Source organism: Ovis canadensis, chromosome 2 (genome assembly GCF_042477335.2).
Source record: "Ovis canadensis isolate MfBH-ARS-UI-01 breed Bighorn chromosome 2, ARS-UI_OviCan_v2, whole genome shotgun sequence".
Lineage (NCBI taxonomy): Eukaryota > Metazoa > Chordata > Mammalia > Artiodactyla > Bovidae > Ovis > Ovis canadensis.
In genome coordinates, this window is record NC_091246.1 from 237,362,672 (window position 1) to 237,388,115 (window position 25,444).

Sequence of the window (25,444 nt, forward strand, 5' to 3'; positions counted from 1 at the left end):
GATCAAAAGTTTTTTAAAACATCACTGAAAAAAAAGACCGATTCTCATATTCTCATATATATATATTCATATACCGATTCTCAAATCATAAAGCAACTAACAGCAAATGACAACAAACATAAAATACCTAAAACAAAATAAAAATGCAAGATAACCTAAGGCTAAAAATAAGAATATACACCAAGTGTTTATGTAAGCACAGAACAGGTACATAAATCTGGTTTGTTAACCATAGTTATTGCCTCTGGGACACGAAGAAAGTTTGCCTTCTATTTCATATAAACATGTAGTGTTGGATTTTTTGAAAACCCATTATTATTTGAACAGAGCTAACAATAAACAGTGAGAACTTCTTCCCATTTGACTCAATATTATTTTTACACTAGTGTGTCTATTTTATTCTCAAGATGTAAAGAGAAATGAATCCCACATAAGAAAAAGTGATTATGAGCATAAAGAACTGGGATTGAAGACAAAGTATTACATGCCAGGAGAACACCATTATTTTCTGCATCCTCACAAGACCTAAGTAACCTGATAGACCACAAGATCCATAAAGAGATTTCTGTTGATGAGACAGAACTTCTTTTATTATCTTTGCAGGTTTAAAAAAGGATAAACACCCTGAATGAGTGACACAGTTTCATCTTTCAGGTTTTCAAGAAGAGAATGCTAAAATACCATGCCCCCAAGTGATTTCGAAACTGAAATTCCTCAAATTAGAGGACCAGACAAATTACATTCTGAAGATTATTCCAAGTCTTAAAATATTTCATTATCCACACAATGAAGTAAAAAATAATCCCATATACAGCTGTACTGATCTATTAACAGGATTCCTTGGGAGAGAAAGTGACCTCTGACTTTTTCAAAGAATCTTTAGGGCAACTGTATGCTACCAGCATAAAAAGAAAAGTTAGAAATTGCTTCTAGGCCATAAACACTCAAATCACTGAAACTTAGTAAATGTTCATCAATTAACAAGTGAATCTCATATAATTGTAACACAAGGTTTTAAAAAGATGCATGATACATACTTAAGCTGGAAGCATGTAAATTATATAAAAGTAACAATTTTTGTTTCACAGATTATAACTATAATTCTACTAAAATAATATTCAGACTAAAAGATTAACCATCAATTAATTATCATGAACGGAATTACCTTCTCTTCTGAAGTAAACACTAAAAATATCAGGTAACTTCTGCATTAAGATCTCTGCCATCTGAAGGGCTCCAACTACTATCTTCAGGTCTTGGCTTGATAGCATGGAAGCAATATGACTAAAAAAAGAAAGAATTTGTATATAAAACATCTGCCTGAATCTGGTAATTACTGCTGGCCACACAACGTTAAATTTGAGAGCAAAATATTTTAGTTTTGAAACCTGTGCACTAAAATAAGACTTTTTCTTAAATGCTCAACTTTTCCATTTATCTATTTTTTATTGAAGGTGTCTGTGAATAAAGAAAGACAACTAAGGGCTCCAGATACTCCAGATTAACTGTTTGTGCATTTTATACTATAACATGGCTTTAAAATTTTCTGAAGTTAACTGCAGAGACTTGGGTTTCACACACCTTGAAACAGCATGGTTTTTCAGGACATCTTTTAGAAGTTCGGCATCCGCGAAATAAATTATCCTAAGAATTGCTCTAAGGCACTTATGTCTGACCGCAGGTCCTGCTGAGGAACTATACACTTCATAAAGAACACCAAATAATGTCTTAATAAAAGACTTAGCCAGTTCCGGATCCTCTTTCATAAGCTGTGCTCGAGCATCATCCTTCTTTAACTCTGAATATCCACCTGCAATAAAAAATGTAAAATCTTAAAGGCTTCAGAAATACAATAAAGCGAGCTAACATAAAATTGAAGTGGATGTACAATGCTATAAAGGAAATTAACTTATCTAATGCAATAAACTGGGGTCTATAAAGATGCCCCAAACAACATTAAAACACATTTAAAAATTAAAAAAATTTTAAAAACCACTGACTATTTCCAGCTAGCTGCAAAACACAAGGTAGCACGACACTGTACCTCTTATTTTCACTAATACCTGTTTCACAAAATGTTGGGGACATTTGAGTACTAACCAGTTAAAACTACTGGTAAGAAATAAATGCAGCTGAAGAAATGAATATTGAGTATGCAGGAGTAGCTCAGCTGGTAGAGAATCCACCTGCAATGCAGGAGACCCAGGTTCAATTCCTGCGTCGGGAAGATTCCCTGGAGAAGGGATAGGCTACCCACCCCAGTATTCTTGGGCTTCCCTGGAGGTTCAGGCAGTAAAAATTCAGCCTGCAATGTGGGAAACCTGGGTTTGATCCCTGAAAGAGGACACGGCAACCCACTCCAGTATTCTTGCCTGGAGGATCCCCATGGACAGAGGAGACTGGCAGGCTGTAGTCCATGGAGTTGCAAGAGTCGGACACGACTAAGTGACTAAGCACAGTATACATACAGCAAGAAGCTGGAAAAAGATGACCTGTCACTGGGCTTAAAGGGAGTAAAATGTAGGAGAAAGGTAACAGATGAAAAGCTCTAGAACAGGGGTTGGCAACGTATGGTTCAAAGGCCTAACCTACCTCACTACTTATTTTTGTAAATAAATTTTACTGAAACACAACCACTTACATTTGTTTACATACTGTGCATGGCTGTGTAGGTGCTACAAGAGTAGAGCGGAATACAGACTGCCTGGCCTGCTTAAAAGTATGCTGACCCTTATACTCTGGGCTAGAACTACAAAAGCACTGAACCAAAAGCCCTCCAGAAAGAGACAAATGGCAAAAACTAGAGGGTAAAAAAATTCTCATGAATTAAGAGAATTTTGATGCGAAAGTATAAAACATAAGATTAGAAAGAACTGATCTGATGGGGTGTGACTGGATCTAAATGTAGAATAGGAATAAAAAGATCAGATTTTAAAAACTGCCTGGGCTGAAGAGAACTAATTAGTGACTGCTAAGGTGGGGGGTGGGGAGGGCGAATGGGTTGGAGGGAAAAAAGAAACAAGTGAGGAAGATTAAGGGGTACAAACTTCCAGTTGAAGAATAAATGAGTCACAAGTATGAAATGTACAACATGGGGAATACAGTCAATAACTATGTAATACCTTTGGTGACATCATAAGTAGACTGACGGTGGTGACTATTTTGAAATGCATGAAGTACTGAACTCACTATGTTGTGTAACAAGAACTAACACAGTGTTGTAAGTCCATTATACCAAACTCAACATAGTATTACTGGGGGGGGGGGGGTGGGGTGGGTGGGGGACTGGATGAAGGCAGTCAGAAGGTCACAAGATAGACAAATACTAGGGATGTAATGCACAGCATGACAAAAATAATTAACACTGCTGATATTACATGAGAAAGCTAAGAATTTCTTACCACCCAAATTATCTTTTTTCTCTTTCTTTAATTTGTATCTGTATGAGAAGATGGATTTCACTCTAACCAACTAATGTGGTAATCATTTCAGATCTGTGTGAGTCAAACCATTATGTGGTACATCTTAAATTTACACATTGCTGTATCAACTATATCTCAATAAAACTGAAAGTGGGGAAAAACACACAGGACAATTCTGACCAGAGTCCAGGACACTGCAAATCACAAAAGTAGGAAAATCTTGGGGGAAGATACCAGTCAAGCCATGCTGGCTCATTTACCAATTAAAGCACATGATAAAACCAAAAAAAAAACCTATTTACTACCATGCAACTACCTCAATTTAAGAAAAACACTCAATAAAACAATTATATGTTACTGCAAACACTACTCACTAGACAACATGGTACTACTTTTGACTCAAAAGGTACTTACTAGTGTTAGTATTGGCTAAGGGGTTAGGTTTTCTCTGAATGGCACGTGCTGTTCCCGTGTCCTCATTGATTTGCTGCATAGAATTAAAATCAATAGTATAAACTCGTCCCAGAGTGGACAAGCTTATCTCATCCTCACCGACCTGATGGGCTGCCTGAGAGCAAAGAGAGAGAAACCTTGAATATAAACATGGAGAAATTTATTAACTCAAGACACAGTGGGGACCTCCATAAATGCTAACTTACATATTTGTTTAATCAGGTTTCAGACAGTAAGTAACAGAATGTGGAAGTTTTAATAGTGTGGATGTGACAAAACTTACTCAATCAATAAACCATTTTAAATTAAATACATATATACACCCCCAGAACCATTAGGTCCCCTGAGACAAATACAGGTAAAATCTAGTCATGCAGGATCGCTGACATGGAGAAGATACTATGTGTGTTAAAAAGGACTTGAAGACATTGCTGACAGGAAAAAAAAAATCAGTTATCCTTTGGTATAACTTTTGGTACCTAATTCTTAGACTAAAATATATTTACATCATGGATTCCTAGCAGCCCATCAAGATCCTCCTTTAAACAAAATGATCCTACAAAATTATTCTTAGGTCATCAAAAAAGACATTTACACTGAAATGATGCCCTAAGATCGAAAGGGACACAACTGGAAATAGAAAAAACAATCCCAAGGGGTAGCAAGCATTACACAGTACGTATCTCAAATGAGACAACGTAGTTAACACTGGATTTAGACAGCCTCAAGAAGTGACAAAATATACATTTTTATGGAATTCCTTGGTTGAATGTAAGTCAGGATTCTCAGAAAATACCAGAGAGTAAACTAACAGGGAAAATCCAATTACTGGGAAAATGCTAAAAAGAATGCTCAGCATTAGAGACCACAACCAGCTTATAAAGTAAGGCTAACAATTACAGAAGACTATTCACCTCTGACTTTCTCAGAACAGCTGGTCCTGAGTTTAGATACTGTCATAAGAATTTGATTTTATAACATAAATTAGTGGTTCCAAAGTTTTCCAAACATTCATTTTTAGAAACTAGTGGAAGATACCTTAAAGAAAAAAAGTCTATGTGTAAATGTCCTAAAACATCCTAATTACACAGGCTGAAATTAGAAAATATATTAATACTTGAGTATCTTGTAGATGAAAACATTAGTAAATGATGCATGGCATCTCAAATAATGCAGTGACCAATGCTTCCTAAATAATAAGGGCAAACATTTTCCTGACCTGAGAAATTTCTGAAATATTTCAATGCAAATTTAATATGGAAGTATGGAAATAAGAATAAAATCACACATAAAAGCTTCACAGAAAAATCACTGTAAATATCGTGGTATATTTCTTTCCTTTACTATTATTCTTTTGCTGAGTTTCCATGAGTCACATAATTTTGTTTTCATTTATAGCCTATCACGTCGAAAGTAATTAAAATTTATCCCAGTAAGGTCTGTACTACATATAAGCTTAGGTGTATACCACAATTTACTTATTCACCTAGAGCTAGATATTTAAATTCTTTCCATATTTTTGCTCTTTTAAAAAATACTGAAAAGCAGCTACTTGTATGTAATCTTTGCTTTTGAGAGATTTCTTCTGGATAGGAGACTGAAGGAACTTTGTGAGACATGTAGCCTAACTCCTCCTGTGTTTCCTTTCAGAAACGAGGAAACCATGGAACAAAGAACTTAAATTACTTGCTCCAAGTCAATCAGGTAGTGAGTAGCAGAAGCAGGACTAGAACACCATGTTTTCTGACCTGAACAGAAATGAGGACCTTGTTCTCAGGAGACAAAATGAGAGAATCGTGAGTTAATTTCACGCTAAGCACATTTACATCCAAATGCCCCCTCCCAACTCCAGCCCTACACCCATGCTCCATCAAAAGAAGACATATTTAAACGGTACGAGGAAACTACTACCTCAATGATCCGGCTGTCTATCCTGTTATAGGGGTGCCAGAGGCCCCGGTCATCCCGCCACTGCCATATGGCCCCATCCGTGTTCTGTGCATTGCCCTTCTTCAGCATGGTATCAACTGCAAAAATGCCTTCCTTTGGTAAACATGGCATAAGTTCACTGAAAACGAAAGGTGCAATAATTTTAATAAGTAGCTTTCTAAGCTGTCAGTAAATACCAGGTCTCTAAAGCAAAATGCCCTCCAGTTACTATTAACTATTGGCCCAATCTTTACCAAATCAGAGATGTCAGTTCATACAGTTCTTGAGGACTTCGCGGAACAAGATCAATCTGCTCCTGACAACTTCCATTGGAGGCACCACACAGGAGAAAGTGAAGCGTTTCTGCAATGTCTGTAAAGCCAACAATGAAAAGCCAAAGCCTATGAAACTACTTGTATTGCTGTATTTAAAAGGCAATCATTCCCAAGGGGAAAAACAGAAGTATTTTCCTATTCAGCCATACCATTCAAGATAAGGTGAAAATAATTTGTCATTAAAACCTTAAAAAAAACTATGAAGATTTAAACAATTTCTTTTTGAGGACTTAAGTCATAAGTTCACTGCAGAGACTTTAGGAATCTTGTATTACTTTCCTTAAGGAGCACAAAGTTTGCAGAACAAGTGCTCTAAACATATTTTATCCTTGATTCACATATATGTGTATTTTCTTCAATTCAAATATAATATACTGAAATCATGTGGCCAATAGAATAAAACACAGCAATTAAAAGCATCTGAATCTTGCCATTTTGTCATCAGGAAAACCTTTACTTAAATGACAGTAAGCATGCCAACTACCTTTAAAAATCAAGAAAATATCCTCTACCACAAACTCCCATTCCCAGATCTCAGTTTATGGAAGAACTGGGGTGAGAACTTGTCTAATGCACTGACACAGCGAGTGGAAGATGGTCCCAGTTGCCAAGGTTTTGATCATTCTAATAACCAGGACCTAAAGACAAGGCTGTGTCTCTGTTGGTTGTGGCAGATGGTTCTATATGCATATACAAACCATGTATAAATATTTCACTGAAATGTCCTGCCAGTAATCAGTATATTCTACTGTCAAGAAAGTACTCGTCATTAATTCCGGCAGAAGTTGCTCAGTTGTGTCCGACTCTTTGTGACTCCATGGACTATAGCCTACCAGGCTCCTCCATCCATGGGATTTTCGAGGCAAGAGTACTGGAGTGGGGTGCCATTTCTTTCTCCAGGGGATCTTTCCAACCCAGGGATTGAAGCTGGGTCTCCCATACTGCAGGCAGATGCTTTACCTTCTGAGCCACCAGGGAAGCCCCAATTTGGTCAGAGGAGTTATGAACAGTTAAATCTCTGCCTCATAGAAATGTCATAAGTAGTGATTAAATCTTTAAAAAATTTTGAAAAATTCATGTTGCCAACTTTCTTAAGAAACAGGAATATATGGCAATGGTGTGATAGTAACTTAAAAAACAAAGATCAGAGACTGAAAAAATAAGAGAAAGAACCAGATAGGTCCATGTTTCCTTTGTGTTACTGAGGGAGAGAGAATGTAAGTCTAGTGGCCTCTATGTGACGAATATGCGGCAAACTTCCTAAAATATGCAAATGAGGTAACATTCATATTAAAGAATAAAATTTCAGAACATTAAAAACAAAACTTAGATAGTAATTTCCCAAACTAGGATATAGGAAAAATGCTGGGCCATATGGTAACAAGAGATAATCTATGTGCAAACTTCGGGAAACCAAAATTCAAGGAACTTCTAGGAATTTTAATTAGGAAAGTACATTATGACTACTCAAAAAAAAAAAAAAAGGAGTTAAATCTTTCCAAAACTTATCTTGGCAGAGAGGACTTTGCTCAGGGCATAAGCAAAACAGTGTTCTCTAGAATACTAAGTTTAGGAATGACAAAATGCTTTATCTCTTCAATAAATCACCTCAGCAACACTATTTTTCTACAAAGAACTGTGCCATGTGCTAAAATTCACAACTAATGTGACTAAATTTAAACCTGAGTTCCCCATCCTCCCTCCTCAACAAGAAAAGTACTATTATACCACTTAATAATCTACCTGAGGCAGAGGGACAAAGACTGCTTTGTCAGTGAATGGCATCACTGACTCCCAAGATAATATTCTCAGAAAGCAAAATTATGCATATACAACTATGGCAACCCACTCCAGTGTTCTTCCCTGGAGAATCCCAGGGACAGGGGAGCCTGCTGGGCTTCCGTCTATGGGGTTGCACAGAGTCGGACATGACTGAAGCAACTTAGCAGCAGCACAGTTATGAGTTTCATACAGAAGTGATCAATGCTCTACAAGCAATAATCAAAATATACAGATGTTCTCTGAACCCCCCCAGTCTTCTGACATTAACTTGTGAAATCTAAAGTAAAGACAGTAATGGGCAACTGCAACAGCAGTGTGTGTGTGTGTGTGTGTGTGTGTGTGTGTACACACATGTGCGCACTCAGTCACGCAGTTGTGTCTGACTCTTTGCAACACCATGGACTGTATAGCCCACTAGGTTCCTCTGTCCATAGGATTTCATAGGCAAGAATACTGGAGTGGGTTACCATTTCTTACTCCAGGGGATCTTCCTGACCCAGGAATAGAACCACATCTGCACTGGCAAGCAGATACTTTACCACTGAGCCACCTGGGAAGCCCACTAGAGACTGTAATAGCAGTGGTGATAAAATGTTAATATTCTGCACATGGTAAGGTTGAGAAGGGCTTAGAAATATTAAAGCAGCAAAGATCAAAGTCATTCATCTGTGTAAATAAGTTCCAACACTTTGAGGGAGAAGAATTCTGGAATTATAAAAGGCTAGAAAATCTAACATGGGCAAAAGGACTACCTATAAGCAGAAGAGAAGCAGTTATTGGTAACATAAACTCAGAATTCTCCTAATGGAGCATCATTGCTGTTTAGTCACTAAGTCGTGTCTGACTCTTGTGACCTCAGGAAGCATCATTACTTAACTGATTGTATAGAAAGCAAGGACCTTAGTCCTTCAATAGTAAAGTTTTAATACACTATATACTTTAAAAACTGTATGAGGAAAGCATTACTATATTGTCACACCCAGATTTGTTACACAGTAACATTTTTCTTCCTTTACTATCCAGTGCCTACATATTAGTGATTTCTACTTGCTTATGTTGACTCTACTTATCAACAGAGGATAACCACACACACAATTTTTCTCGTTTAAAACAGAATAATAAAATAGCACTTACTTTGCTTCATAAGTTGAACTGCTAAAGTTGGACAATTGGAACACATCAGAGAAAACATGCGAACCACCATTATAAACATCCCAGAACTTAAAATTGGTGGAGTTACTACCAATAGTTGTTGAACATTTGTTAGCAGATCTTTGGAAGCAACCTGCTGGAGTAAATTCTGCAGAAACACAAGGAAAAAAAAAAACCTGTTACATCCTCAGTTAGCAGTTTAACAAGTTCAAGAGAATATCAACAGACTAAATGCTTACCTCCTCATGCTGGAAGTTGTCCACTAGACGTGCAAAACAAAGGCAAGTGCTTTCTACTGACTTTTTGTCCTGTTTGTTTTTTTTTTTTAAATAAAGGAAAACAAAGTTTGTTAATATAAAACATTTTCACTGTCCTATATCACTGCCTTATGTTCTTCCTAACCCCAAATTCTTCAAAGATGTGAGCTTTGAAAATGCTGTGAACCTAAGCAAGCAATAAGTCATGATTTTAATGCAAAGGAAAATCATACTGATAAAATCTGTACCTCCTATAAGACCTCAACAAATAAAAAGCAAGTTATATCAAAAAAGAACAACTTTTGTGCTTCTACAATTTCAATACCTAAACAAAAACTATAATAAAAATAACCATCCTATCATTTTAAACAGCCCTACAAGTAGAAACTTTTAAAACATTCTTGTGACACCCTTTATTGTGATCTTTTGCTTTACCGCAGTGGTTGGAACCAAATCCACAGTATCTCTGAGGTATGCCTGTATGTTTTATGTATCTAATTTTCTCTGAGATGCTTTTAAGCATATTTTATAAAGATGACTTAAAAGCCAGATCTCTTAAAATCTCTTTAGCAATAACAACACTTTGAACCATTACAAGAAAATTCTATTTCTCTACAACCTTCAAACTTGGATCATCTGTCCTGCAACAGAGGCTACATGAGCTCCGCTTATCATATCGCACACCAGGCCCACTGATGCCTTCTCCTCTATAGCTGCTCCTGTTCTTTGCCAGTCCCAGACAGCTGCAATCTAGATTTCTTATTTCATTTTTATGTGGAACATACATAGTCTCATCCCTTCTCTGATCTTGATCCATACCCTTCTCTGGTCTTGTCTGCCTAACTCAACAGCTTTCAGGAAAGGGTGATCTTTACAAAAGGAAATTCTCATCGTATTACACAGGAAACACTCAAGTGTCCGCTGAAATAATAAATTCACCCCTAAAGTCAAAATAGTTGATACCTTGTCATTTGGGTAAATCCACTGAAATTTCATAAAGTAAACTAATATGGTCCATGACTAGTTAACAGGAAAAGACAAAGATCAGAACATTTCCAATTTACATACCCAGTTGGAAGATTTAAGACTCCAGGCGAAACTGGCATTTTAAAAAAATTTAATAAAAATGTTTTATGTCACATAAGATAGGTTTGTATTTTACCTGGTGGGTTAGCCTTTGGGTAAGCAATGGGAGGGAATCCGCCACAAAATGAAATTCATCTGGCGTGATACTCTGGCAGCAATTGGCTGCAATTGCTAGTGCGTTTCTTTGGGCATTTATGCTGAAGAACTCTAGATACAGCAAGCAGTCTGCCAAACCACCCTAAAATATAGGAAAACTGTTAAAAGCAAAGAAGTACTCTTATCAGCAATTATAAAAAAAGAAAAAAGTCTAGCACATCACTTTGGAAACAGCATGGTAACCTTACAGAGGTTGTGACCTAGGAGCTAATACAAATGTGGGTCTAAAATTCAACATTAAAGGAAACAATCCTTTGCTAACAATACTTACCGCCTGGAGAATGGCTTTACTGTGTCTACGTGATAACATCTCCAAGGCCGTCAAGGCCTGCTCGGCCACATCAATACACTGAATAACTTGCAGCTGGGAACATATAAATAAGGAACAAGGTTATCGTTCAAGTGCTCTACTTGCTACTCATCTTCTATGGGAATAAACATCTCTAATTTTTATCAATCTATACTGCCTCTATGCTTCCCTGGTGGCACAGTGGTAAAGAATCTGCCGGCTAACACAAAAGGTGACAGGTATGATCCCTCGGTCAGGAAGATTTCTGGAGACGGGAATGGCAACCCACTCCAGTATTCTTGCCTGGGGAATCTCATGGACAGAGCAGTCTGGCAGGCTACAGTTTATGGGGTTGCAAAGAGTCGGACATGATTTAGCAACTAAACAATAAATATTGCCTCTAACCTGAAACCCACCACAGGAAACCAATGACTTATGCATGTAAGCTGTAACATACTGGCGATATAGCTTCCTTCCAACCACTTTATAAATATGTTTTACAAAAAGAATAAACTAAATTCAATTATATAACTTTAAATCTTCAGATTTAAAATAAACAGGTTGGTTTATGGAACAAATTTGAAAAATCAAGTTTTACAGTTTTCAGCATATTTCAAAGTTTTCAGATAATGCAAATTTTATTGTGCATTAAAAAGAAAAAGGTCCTTAAAACAGACCAAAAACAACCTACCACAGACCATATGAAAAAATTTCCTTTCTCCACTGCCTCACTTTATGACCTTGAGCAAGGCATTTTGTCTGGCTCAGCCTCCTCAGCTGTAAAATGAGGGTATAAATAGCTATCAACCTCACTGGGATGTTTTCTAGAAACAATGAAATCATTTTAAATCAAGTGCTTTAAGTTCTTCTCTGAAAGATTTTCACACTAGTGCAATAACTGCCATTATTAAAAATTTTAACACTGGGATGATATAAGAAAACACTTTATTAGCATCAGTTTTAAACTACAACTCTGCTAAACACAAAACATTTTTCTCGAATCTTGGCTAAAAAATATACTTTAGTTAGATAATGGATGCTAAAATGTGTCTTTTAATGTGGCCTTACAATCTGATATATAACTTTAGAATTCAGTAGTCAGGAGGTCCATTGATTCCTCTATGCCTGCTTTCGAACAGCTGGGCAAAAGTAGGATTACCTTTTCTAAAAAGACAGGAATTGCATCTACTACCACAGCCGATGATCGAGGAAGTGCTTCCATCATGTATGTTAAGGCTCGGCAAGCATGGTTCATCTAGAAAAGAAGCCATGTTCACTCAATTAAAAAAATAAAGTAAGTTTGGAGTGAGTCTTTTAAAATATGGCATATACTTACAATATCAAAATTATGCTCCATCTGCAGCAATGTTATCTGTTTAAAAAAATTTAAAAGTATTAGAAGCTATATTCTTAAAATCCTAGAAGTATGTCTTCTAGTTCAACTGAAATAGAACAGTATGACTCACGAACATTACCATAAAAAAAATAACCTCAAGTTAAAACCTAGCATGCATACACAAGAAATGCTTATGCTTAGGATGGCATGACCCGCACACTGAAGCTCTGACAAGGGATAATCATCACCTCATGATTCGGGTCAAAACCAAAGCATTCACAATGCTTACAACCAACCCTCCCAGTACCACTGTTTCCCGTTTCAGAAGCCCATGAAAACATCACTGAGGATTTATCTGTCAACAAGTATTTCGTACACAAATAAATGGACCAGAAGCCCACAGAAATCTGTTAAATTAACTATCAGAACAGATTCAGTATCATAGCTTCAACTCTTATAGATGAGCTTCTCTAAAAGTTGAGCTAAGCACCACTTAATTCAGCTGTAAAATACACAGCAGTATAGAACTGGAACACAATATTGATCGCATGAAAAACGCATTAGGCACTAATTAAAACTCAATATAATTATTTCACAAACACATGAATTAGTCCAAACATCTGATCTGATCTTAGTTTTTCTTGTGGAAAAGACCTTAAGCAGTTTCCAACTGCGTTTTTCAAAAGAGGGCAAGCAAAACCACTACAGATACACACTCCATATTCTTTAAGCAGTAAAAGCTACCAAAGAAACTTCCTACTTGGGGAAGCAATCATTGCAGTTCAATGGAAAAGCTTAAATGTGTCAAATTTAAGCTGTAAAGTACCAATTAAATATATGATTATAATAACAGACATCGAATATTCTAACATAATATTCATTTAATATGAATTCTTCTCAGCTCTGAATTATGCTAGGTAATTATATCTATACATGAAAGGTCTTGATAACTATTTCCATTAAATATACTACATAAACCCACAAACACATGCGAGCATGCACACTCTGTCTCATATCACCTGTAAATCAGTCACAAAAAACATCTACTCTAAATTCAAAGGAATTGTTATGTTAACAGATAAAACAGTTAAGTTCTCCAATTCTTTAAGGGGGAATGACCCTTGTAAGACCACATTTGAGAACTGCTGGAATGACTGTTTATGGTCATACAAGTGTATGGTGATTGATGGATCTATATTTGTAATATTCAACTGTTATAAAAGACAAATCTGGACAACTCACTACTAATAGCATAAGCTGACTTGCACAGGTCCACTAAGTACTCAAATCTAATCAATAACCAGCAAATTAAGAAAACCAGATTGTGTTAATGTTTCAGGCCAAATTTAACAGCTTCTTTATTTAACTAAAAGCTGCAGTTTAAAAGAGATAGTATTGCTACATGGTAACCTAGTTCTTTATTACTGTTTATTTTTAAATGAACAAAAACAAACACGGACGTTAATTTAGGTCATAAAAGACCGCTATTAAAGAAATCAATAACTTGAGCATGCATATGAACATAGGTGAACGACAGAATACAAAGGATAATATCACTTTCATGAAATGTTTTAAAATATTAATATGCAAGCCTGTGGGATGGCACAGGTAGGCTTGAGAGGCAGCTTCTGTTAGCAGGAGGTCTGCATGGGATGAGAGACTGCTCCATCCTTCACTACTCTCTGCTAGAGCAGAGCCAGCCAACAAGTGAGAACAAGCAGAATGAAGACTGTATCAGCCTGTATTTGACTGGCTCTCCACTTAGCTCTCTCTGTAATCTGATAATGTGATCAAATGAGACAATCTGACACCCCAATCCTGGTTCCATTTTTGTCAACTTTACAAGATGTGTAAACAAAGACTTAAATGACATTTAACTTGCAATGTAATATATGCTATGAATATATTCATGTCTATGTTAATCTTGTCATGATTTTATTCAGACTTAATTTTAATCTTATATTATAATCAATTTCTTTAATCCTGCATTGTGAATATTACCAAGCCACCACTACTTAAAAGACGTATCATGCTCAAGGGCCTACACACTTACTAATGGCAATTTCTCTTTTTGTTTTCACATTAAAAAGCTTAAGGGATTAAGATGTTAAAAATTCTAAACTCATCACTGTGTTGAAAATCATTAGATTTTTTTAACTCGTTTTTCTATTGCTGAGTACTGTTGTTTTGTTTCTCCTATTTCTATTTAACATAATCCCCTTTTTTAAGCTGGAGAATCCATTTGGTCTTCTGGCTGGATTGCATGGCCATGCACACAACTATCAAGCAGGAAGTACTGACTGCCTACAACGACAACCCACAAGTGAGCTGTTTTGTTACTGTCCCATGAATCACCAGTTTAAAAGAAAAAAAGCATGTGAGTTTTGTCATAGGAAGTCAAGTTACCACCTAAATGGGATAACCACTTAAAATGGAAAAACACATGGGTCATTTAAGTATCAAAGATAAGGTTAACTATTCACCAAGAGATGGTTTAGAAATTTTAGTCATTCATCACTACGTCATGCACAATCTCTATAGGCCTGAAATAAAAGGATAAGTAAGCCACACTCTACTCTTAGTTCTATTATATTCTAAAGTTCCTAATGACAATGATCATGCTTTTATAAAAATAAGAGCAGCATTCAGGGCATGAGTGGGATGAAATGAGGGGAAAATTCTCCTACCAAAGCTGGAACCACACTCTTGACAGGAAACCCTCCCAGCGTCTCCTCATTCCCCATGACCAGTAATTGACACATCTCAATAACGGCCTGGAGCTGCTGGCTTTCATCGCTTGCTTGTAATCCTTGCAGAAGCTGCTGAGCCTTAGAACCTGCACAGAAATAAAATCAATACTTTTAAACCTTTAAGAAAATTATTACTAGGTGTTAAGTGTGACTTTACACAGTCAGCTGGCTACTTTTCTTCCTTGGATCCCAACTACAGAGGGATTTTACTCTGCCTTAAAGCAATGTCACAGTTGTTTACATTCTCCTCTTTTACTTTTTATCTTTTTTAATGAGAGATGTTATTGGTTTTAACAGATGCAACAAAAAGTAATATCCCTATCCCTAGGACTAACAAGGACTGACTACATTTAACATGTGTGTACTTAGTTGCTCAGTTGTATCCAACTTTTTGCAACCCCATGGACTGCAGTCTGCCAGGGTCTTCTCTCCATGGGGATTCTCCAGGCAAGAATACTGGAGTGGGTTGCCATGCCCTCTTCCAGGGGATCTTTCCAACCCAGGAATCGAACCCACATCTCCCACACTGCAGGCAGACTCTTTACCGACTGAGCCACCAGGGAAGCCCAGGAATACTGGAGTGGGTAGCCTATCCCTTCTCCAGGGGATCTTCTTAACCCAGGAATTGAACAGGGGTTTCTTGTATTGCAGGCAGATTTTTTTATCAGCTGAGCTACCTGCTTTTAAAAAATATGTATTATTTAGTGAGCAAAAAGTCTTCTGCCAGAATAAAAACCTGGTAAACAATGATGCCCAGGCATCAAAGGAAATGTTATATATCTCTAAACACCTCCATCAGAACAAATGGAATCCAAGTAACAGTCAAAGCACAGAAATAAAGACAAACAGAACAATAATGCATGTAACAAAAGGGAATGCCAAGAATGATTTCCCAAAACATCAAAAGACGGGACTTTTCACCTCCTCTCACTTCATGTGCATGTGCTGCTATCACAGTGCTTCAGAGAACTTCGACTTTCAAGGTTTAATTCCATCCTCAAAACATTTGAAAAATGCTAAGACTCAACTACCACAATAATTAAGTTATCAATAAACTAAGTCAAAAATAAAGTCTACAAATGTGTTTCAAATCTTCCTGGACACCCTCCTTCTTGTAACTATTAACTCCATTAAAACTTACAAATGTAAACTTGATGTTATTCAAACCCTATCATTCTCAAGACCTTTTCCAATTGCTCCTTGTATATTGGATTTTTCCCCACTTAGTACTGAAATGAAAAAATCCACTTACTACTGAAATGCTTAGAAATGATACACATTTGGAAACTGTCAATGAATGTAGAATTCACATGAACAGCAATTTTTTTTTTTTTCAATTAAACACAAATGATCTTCTTGGAGGGCAAACACCTTTCAAAGAGATGCACAATAATCCTCATCTGTTTTCTCTATTATTTAAGGCTGTGGCTAACGAACTGCAGAATATCACTAACTCCTTTCATCATCATCAGAAATATACTACAAGAAATTCCAGTTCAAAGGGACAGCATCTTTAAAATTCTTCAAACTAAATAATATCAGTTCCACTTAGGGCAGGCTTATCATTTTTGTATTGAAACAATGTGAGAGAAAAAAAAAAGAAGGGAAAATAACTGTGAAAACAAAAGAATCCTTAGCTGCTTCTGGATTTGTTTTTAAAGAATGAAATCATTCAAAGTATACCCTAAAAACCACAACCTAAAATAGGAAAAATTAACACAAGCAATGGTAAGTCTTGTAAACACTGAGGCTGGAAGTTCTAAGCATATGGATCATTTCAGCGTGATCAAAGTAATCATTAAAAAAAAAATTTTCATAACGCCACTGGTCTTTTGGGATGGTCATAAAAAGACCTTATTCCAAACTGAAAGCAACAACAGAAAATGAATGCCATTATTTCCCTTTGCTATATGAAGAGAAATAACCTCAAACAGATCAGTCAATTTGGGTTCTAAGGATTATTTTATACAAAATTACTGAGAATCCCTCCCCAGTCCCCCAAGCACTCTTGTGTACGAGGATTATATCTACTGTTATTTATAAAATGTGTTGGGAACTAAAAGAGAAAAAATTTTAAGTACCTGATTAATTCATTACATATTAATATAAACAAACTTTTTGTGGAAAAGGCCATATTTTTCCAAAACAATAAAAATGTAGTAGCACTATTTTGCTGTTGTTGCAAATCATTTAAACGTCAAGCTTAATAAAAGAGCTGTCCAGTCACTTTCACTTCCGCTCTCAACCTATGATACACGGTTATCTGAGATAAGTCACGAAAATTATTTAAAAGACATGTACCTATTTAACATTGTAGAATAATATGACTGCCACTCATTTGGTGTCTCTGCCTTGATTCTTATTAAGGTACCAGCAGTTTTAAACCCACCATAGCTTCTACACTTTTAGTTCCAAGAAGAGAAAAGGAAAAACCTTACTAATTACCATCAACCTTGGCCTTATGAATTCAATGTAAGGATCTCAGGCATGACCGAGGAACTCACAAACCACACTTTGGAAAAAACCACACTATCAAAGGTTGCCGAAAGGAGCAACCCACGTCCAAGGAGCACTGGCTGCATGGGTGCAGGAGGGCCGAGAGGAGCTACTCCACGTTCAAGGTCAGGAGGGGCGGCCAGTGAGAAGATACCCGTCGTCCAAGGCAAGGAACAGTGGCTGAGCTTTGCTGGAGCAGCCGTGAAGAGATACCCCACGCCAAGGTAAGAGAAACCCAAGTAAGATGGTAGGTGTTGCGAGAGGGCATCAGAGGGCAGACACACTGAAACCATAATCACAGAAAACTAGTCAATCTACTCACACTAGGACCACAGCCTTGTCTAACTCAGTGAAACTAAGCCACACCCTGTGGGGCTACCCAAGACAGTCGGGTCATGGTGGAGAGATCTGACAGAATGTGGTCCACTGGAGAAGGGAATGGCAAACCACTTCAGTATTCTTGCCTAGAGAACCCCATGAACAATATGAAAAAGCAAAATGATAGGATACTGAAAGAGGAACTCCCCAGGTCGGTAGGTGCCCAATATGATACTGGAGATCAGTGGAAAAATAACTCCAGAAAGAACGAAGCGATGGAGCCAAAGCAAAAACAACACCCAGTTGTGGATGTGACTGGTGATAGAAGCAAGGTCCGATGATGTAAAGAGCAATACTGCATAGGAACCTGGAACGTTAGGTCCATGAATCAAGGCAAATTGGAAGTGGTCCAACAGGAAATGGCAAGAGTGAACGTCAACATTCTAGGAATCAGTGAACTAAAGTGGAATGGAATGGGTGAATTTAACTCAGATGACCATTATATCTACTACTGTGGGCAGGAATCCCGTAGAAGAAATGGAGTAGCCATCATGGTCAACAAGAGTCCAAAATGCAGTACTTGGATATAAACAAAAACGACAGAATGATCTCTGTTTGTTTCCAAGGCAAACCATACAATATCACAGTAATGCAAGTCTATGCCCCAACCAGTTACAGTGAGGAAACTCAAGTTAAACAATTCTATGAAGACCTACAAGACCTTTTAGAACTAACACCCAAAAAAGATGTCTTTTTCATTAAAGGGGACTGGAATGGAAAAGTAGGAAGTCAAGAAACACCTGGAGTAACAAGGAAATTTGGCCTCGGAGTATCGGAATGAAGCAGAGCAAAGGCTAATAGAGTTTTGCCAAGAGAACACACTGGTCATGGCAAACACCTCTTCCAACAACGCAAGAGAAGACTCTACACATGGACATCACCAGATGGTCAACACCAAAACCAGACTGATTATATTCTTTGTAGCCAAAGTACAGTCAGCAAAAACAAGACCGGGAGCCAACTGTGGCTCAGATCATGAACTCCTTAGTGCCAAATTCAGGCTTAAATTGAAGAAAGTAGGGAAAATCACTAAACCATTCAGGTATGATCTGAATCAAATCCCTTATGATTATACAGTGGAAGTGAGAAACAGATTTAAGGGACTAGATCTGATAGATAGAGTGCCTGATGAACTATGGAATGAGGTTCATGACACTGTACCAGAGACAGGGATCAAGACCATCCCCATGGAAAAGAAATGCAAAAAAGCAAAATGGTTGTCTGGGGAGCCCTTGCAAATAGCTGAGAAAAGAAAAGAAGCAAAAAGCAAAGGAGAAAAGGAAAGATATAAGCATCTGAATGCAGAGTTCCAAAGAATAGCAACGAGAGATAAGAAAGCCTTCCTCAGTGATCAATGCAAAGAAATAGAGGAAAACAACAGAATGGGAAAGACTAGAGATCTCTTCAAGAAAATTAGAGATATCAAGGCAACATTTCATGCAAAGATAGGCTCAATAAAGGACAGAAATGGTATGGATCTAACAAAAGCAGAAGATATTAAGAAGTGGCAAGAATACACAGAACTATGCAAAAAAGAGCTTCACGAATCACGATGGTGTGATCACTCACCTAGAGCCAGACATCCTGGAATGTGAAGTCAAGTGGCCCTTAGAAAGTATCACTACGAACAAAGCTAGTGGAGGTGGTGGAATTCCAGTTGAGCTATTTCAAATCCTGAAAGATGATGCTGTGAAAGTGCTGCACTCAATATGTCAGCAAATTTGGAAAACTCAGCAGTGGCCACAGGACTGGAAAAGGTCAGTTTTCATTCCAATCCCAAAGAAAGGCAATGCCAAAGAATGCTCAAACTACTGCACAATTGCACTCATCTCACACACTAGTAAAGTAATGCTCAAAATTCTCAAAGCCAGGCTTCAGCAATACGTGAACCGTGAACTTCCAGATGTCCAAGCTGGTTTTAGAAAAGGCAGAGGAAACAGAGATCAAGTTGCCAACGTCCGATGGATCACTGAAAAAGCCAGAGAGTTCCAGAAAAACATCTATTTTTGCTTTACTGATTATGCCAAAGCCTTTGACTGTGTGGATCACAATAAACTGAGGAAAATTCTGAAAGAGATGGGAATAACAGATCACTTGACCTGCCTCTTGAAAAACCTATACGCAGGTCAGGAAGCAACAGTTAGAACAGGACATGGAACAACAGACTGTTTCCAAATAGGAAAAGGAGTACGTCAAGGCTGTATATTGTCACCCTGCTTATTTAACTTATATGCAGAGTACATCATAAGAAACACTGGGCTGGAAGAAGCACAAGGTGGAATCAAGATTGCCAGGAGAAGTATCAGTAACCTCAGATGTGCAGATGACACCACCTTTATGGCAGAAAGTGAAGAGGAACTAAAAAGCCTCTTGATGAAAGTGAAAGAGGAGAGTGAAAAGGTTGGCTTAAAGCTCAACATTCAGAAAACGAAGATCATGGCATCTGGTCCCATCACTTCATGGGAAATAGATGGGAAAACAGTGTCAGACTCCAAAATCACTGCAGACAGTCACTGCAGCCACGAAATTAAAAGATGCTTACTCCTTGGAAGGAAACTTATGACCGACCTAGACAGTATACTGAAAAGCAGAGATATTACTTTGCCAACAAAGGTCCATCTAGTCAAGGCTATGGTTTTTCCAGTGGTCATGTATGGATCTGAGAGTTGGACTGTGAATAAAGCTAAGAACCGAAGAACTGATGCTTCTGAACTGTGGTGTTGAAGAAGACTCTTTGAGAGTCCCTTGGACTGCAAGGAGATCCAACCAGTCCATTCTGAAGGAGATCAGTCCTGGGTGTTCATTGGTAGTACTGATGCTGAAGCTGAAACTCCAGTACTTTGGCCACCTGATGTGAAGAGATGACTCATTGGAAAAGACCCTGATGCTGGGAGGGATTGGGGGCAGAAGGAGAAGGGGACGACAGAGGATGAGATGGCTGGATGGCATCACCGACTTGATGGACATGAGTCTGAGTGAACTCTGGGAATTGGTGATGGACAGGGAGGCCTGGCGTGCTCAATTCATGGGGTTGCAAAGAGTTGGACACGACTGGGTGACTAAACTGAACTGATCAAAGATTATGGGTCAGAAGGCAAACATTTTTTTATAAAGAGCCAAGACAGTAAATGTTTTGGGCTTTACAAGCCACAGGGTTGCTGCTGCCACTACTCGATCCTGGCATTGTGGCATGAAAACAGATACAAGCAATAAGTTCAAATTTGAATTTCATTCAATTGTCATGTAACAAAATATACTTCTTTAAAACTTTTTCAGCCATTTAAAAATCATTTTTAGTTCATAGGCTGTATCAAAACAAGCAGGAGGCTGATGTGTCCCATGGGCATGAGTTCACTGACTGCTGACAGTGAAGAAAGAGAAGTCCCAGCATTTCAGGGAGTCACAGGAGGTTGCTGTGTTCAAGTGTGAATTGGCCCCACTGGACATCTGCTAAGTTATGAGGCTGTGAAGAGGTCCATGGATTGAGTCAGAGGTTCTGCTAAGACAATGCAAACACCTGCAGTCTCAGGGTACTCAGAGGACAAAGTCCCCACAGAGGGAGGAGGCCTGACTCAAACACACACAGCCAGTGCCCCTCATCCTCAAGACATCTGCAACATTTTCAAACTCCATAATGAATATAAAGTCTAAGTAGATGGAGATCTGCAAGGTTCTCAACAGCACAAACCCTGGGAGAGGGATTTTCCTGGCAGTTCAGTGGATAGGACTCAGCTTTCAGTGCCGAGGGTGTGGGTTCAGTCCCTGGTCGGGAAACTAAGATCCCACAAAGTGCATGGTATGGAAAATTCAAAACAGGAAACAGGAACGACCCCCCACCCCCACCCCCCGCCCGCCACTGCAAAAACCCCTGGGAGGCTCATGACAAACAGGGATAAGCCAGAGGTGAAATGAGCCATATATGAAACAAGCTACAGCCCTGACTGGAGCAAAGTGGTCAGCTTCTGACAGTGTTTAACACTGAAGAGGAGGAAACACTAATAGAAAATACCACTTGGGATCTCTTCAGTTCACATAATCAATTACCAGATATGGCTGAGGAGTATGTGACTAACAATCAAAAGGTGGGAAGAGACAATAGAAGCAGGCTAACACCACCAGAAACTATAAACTAGGTATTCTGTAACTATGATTGTGTTAGACACTCAGTCATGTCTAACACTTTGCAACCCCATGGACTGTAGCCCACCAGGCTCCTCTGTCCATGGAATTTTAGAGGCAAGAATATTGGGGTGGATTGTCATTCTCTTCTCCAGGGGATCCTCCCAAACCAGGGATCAAATCTGGGTCTCCTGCATTGCAGGCAGATACTTTACTGAGTCACCAGGGAAAGCTCCATAACTATAATTAATAAATTGCAAATGTAAGCAATAGAGGAAGTGATAGCTAAAGAGCTTGGGATCAACAGGCATGCACTGCTATATTTAAAAGATAACCAAAAAAGTCCTACTATACATATACAGCACAGGGAACTCTGCTTAATGACATGTGGCGGCCTGGATAGGAGGGGAGTTTAGGAGAGAACGGATATATGTATATATATGGATGGTTGAGTCGCTTTGGTGTCCACCTGAAACTATCACAAATAGTCAATTGGCTATACTCCAATACAAAATAAATAAAACAAATTGCAAGGATAAACAAAGATGGACAAAATGGAATGTAATGAATTTCAAAGAGAACTGGAATCTATTTTTAAAAATCAAATAACTGCCTAGAACTGGAAAACACACCTGATATCTAAAATTCATTGATGAATTTAACCAAAGATGGAAGAAGAAAACAGAAAAAAGAATTAGTGAATTTGAAATGTGGTCAACAGAAAGTTTTCAAACTAGGCATAAGAAAAAATTCTGGGAAAAACAAAAACAGAGCTAGAGAGACCCAGAGGATGAAGTGCAAAGTCTGAACGTGTACAATCCTGATGCTCCCAGAGAAAATGAAGGAGAACACTTGAATAGACAATGAGATAAAAGAAACAATATGTGAAGAGATAATGGCCAACAATTTTCCAAAACTGATGAAAGGTATCAACTCACAGATTCAAAGGTTCAGTGAAACTCAAGCAAATTGAAAATGAAAGAAAACGTCACATGGGCCTAATATAGTCAAAATATTAAAAATTAATACAAAGTAAGTCTTAAAAGAAGCTAGGGGAGAAAAGAATTGCCTTGAAAAGGTTATAGTAGGATTTTTAAACAGAAACTACGGAAACCGGAAGAGACATTACAAAGGGCTAACATGAGATTTTTACACCTGGGGAAATGATCTTTTGAAACTTAAGGCAAATCAAGAATTTCTCAAACAAAAGCAGAGAGAAATCACTATTAGCATTTATACCGATGTAAGAAAAGTTCTTTAGGCTGAAGGAAAACAATCTAGATAGGAGAAAGGAACTGCAGGAAAGAAGTTAGAGTACTGGAAATGGTACATATATGCGGGCAAAAATAAATGAAGATGGATGTTTTAAAACAAAAGCTGCCCCACTGTCTTTCTAACACATGTATAAGCAAAACAAAACAACAACATAAAGGATGGCAAGAGAAAAAGTTAAACTGCTGCAAAGTGCTTACATTGTTTGGGATATGATAACATTATTACTATCAAGTAGGCGATGTATAGTAGCCCAAAGATATGTATTATAATCTCCAAAAGAGGCTGATTTATTTACATCTGCCAAAATGTTGTATGCCTAGACCCTTTATACCACAGTCCCCTTTCTAGAAATCTAGCCTAAAGATAAAAGGAAAAAATAGGAAAGCTGTATTTCACTGTAATACAACCAAGACTGGAAGTCACCCAAATGTGCAACACAGGACTGGCTAAGAAACCATACATCCACACACTACAGCATTATGACAGCTTTACAAAAGGCATGGGGGACCCTCCCCTCCCTCTCTTCCCACCCCCTTCTCTCTGTGCATGAGGAGGACAGCATCTATGAACAGCGAACACCAAGATTTACTGTCAAAAGGAAGGCAAAGCAAAGTTTACTACTCTTATCTAAGAAAGGCAGTGTGTATGAAGTAGACAATATGGATTTGTTTTTGTTTTCTTAAGTAAACAGCAAAAGGACAGGCCATAAAATTACAAAGGTTATTTGTGTGGGAGGAGGAAACAGGCTAAAGGGATAGTAAAAGATGTTAAGACTTTTAAAAATTTATAGATCTAACTTCAGGAACCGTGTAAATAACATGAATTATAAAAGCCAGATAACATTTTAAAGTCAATACCTAAAAATCATAAGGAAAATAAAGCAAAGGAGCCAAACCCACCTGGCACCATGAACATTAATTATTTCAAATGACTCTAAAATACAAAAAGCTGACCATAAAGTGAGATATAATCCAAGAACAAAAAAAAGAACTATTGCAAAATTAAAACTTTCTCAGTTTGACTATTTCTATTGCAAAGCTGAATTCTGTACTATAGGATTATCCTAAATAAATAAATGAAAGTGACATTCACTCAGCCATGTCCATCTCTCTGTGACCGCAGGGGCTGTAGCCTGCTGGGCTCCTCTGTCCATGGAATTCTCCAGGCAAGAATACTACAGAGAGTAGCCATTCCTTTCTCCAGGGACCGAAGACAGGTCTCCAACATGGCAGGCACATTACCATCTGAGCCACCAGGGAAGCCTTAATAAATAAATAACTATTCCTCGGAACTGAAACTTTTGGTATGAAATACCCGATAAATAAAACCCCTGAAGACCTGAATTTGAATTAGCATTATCAGTATGAACTTATTATTTTTATCTTAAAAGATTAAGTATAATCAGTTCCTAAGTTTGTCCGTTAAACGAGTCTAATAACAATGATCAATCCAGTAGCAAATACACCTACAGCCGAGACTGTGGGATCTAAATACCATTTCCTATAAAGGAAACCAGGGCTCTCTGAGGCAATGCCTGATGTCAAGCATGGGGTTGGAGTTATTGAGCTTGACTCACCAGAAAGCAAAGAGGGCTTCAAAAACTACTGAGATCACACCAAAAAGATCAAAGAGTGGAAAATTTAATCATCAATGAAAATCGGTGAAATGTCTAAAACACATTTCAACCTGCTTGACAATGACACTTAATAACAACAGCACTCTGAATGGAAAACTGGTAAATAAAGGGTAGGAGATATTTTTCCTATGCCAACTATTCTCCTGGGTAACCAAATAGAAGGGAGAGATCTTCTTTCTATGGGCTTCCCAGGTGGCTTTGATAGTAAAAAATCTGCCTGCAATGTGGGAGACCTGGGTCGCTCTCTTTGGTGTCACCTCTGGGTCGGGGAGATCCCCTAAAAAAGGAAATGACTACCTACTCCAGCAGTCTTGCCTGGAAAAGTCCTTGGACAGAGGAGCCTGACGGGCTACAGTCGACAGGGCTGCAAAGAATAGGGACATGACCCAGTATATATTTCAACAAAATTACTTATTTTACTCCTAATAAATGGAGACTGATCATTAGATATGAAATACTTTCATTTGTAATCCCTGTTATCTAGGAACCAAGTTTTGATGGCTTAGGAGGTGATCTGACTTTGTATGCTTCCTAAATATGAGAAAACACTACCACTTGGGCAGTGTCTTTCCCCATCAGAGGAGGAAAATAAA

The 25,444-nt window shown here is 37.9% G+C and overlaps 1 protein-coding gene across 41 annotated transcripts in view; it reads right to left on the reverse strand.

Annotated features, from left to right (window-relative positions):
* The window catches only part of TRIP12 (thyroid hormone receptor interactor 12), a 154,440-nt gene that overhangs the window by 34,565 nt on the left and 94,431 nt on the right, over nt 1-25,444 (reverse strand). For 16 of the 41 annotated variants that reach the window (XM_069578505.1, XM_069578492.1, XM_069578482.1 and 13 more), the window contains 12 exons: nt 14,885-15,033; nt 12,198-12,233; nt 12,021-12,116; nt 10,844-10,936; nt 10,493-10,654; nt 9,313-9,381; nt 9,056-9,221; nt 6,059-6,176; nt 5,784-5,943; nt 3,837-3,990; nt 1,582-1,810; nt 1,166-1,284 (listed from right to left, as the gene is read on the reverse strand). In XM_069578505.1, coding sequence (XP_069434606.1) covers nt 1,166-1,284; nt 1,582-1,810; nt 3,837-3,990; nt 5,784-5,943; nt 6,059-6,176; nt 9,056-9,221; nt 9,313-9,381; nt 10,493-10,654; nt 10,844-10,936; nt 12,021-12,116; nt 12,198-12,233; nt 14,885-15,033 — 1,551 coding nt within the window. The remainder of the gene's footprint in view (nt 1-1,165; nt 1,285-1,581; nt 1,811-3,836; nt 3,991-5,783; nt 5,944-6,058; nt 6,177-9,055; nt 9,222-9,312; nt 9,382-10,492; nt 10,655-10,843; nt 10,937-12,020; nt 12,117-12,197; nt 12,234-14,884; nt 15,034-25,444) is intronic. The other 25 variants (XM_069578496.1, XM_069578506.1, XM_069578499.1 and 22 more) reach the window with 3 other exon arrangements.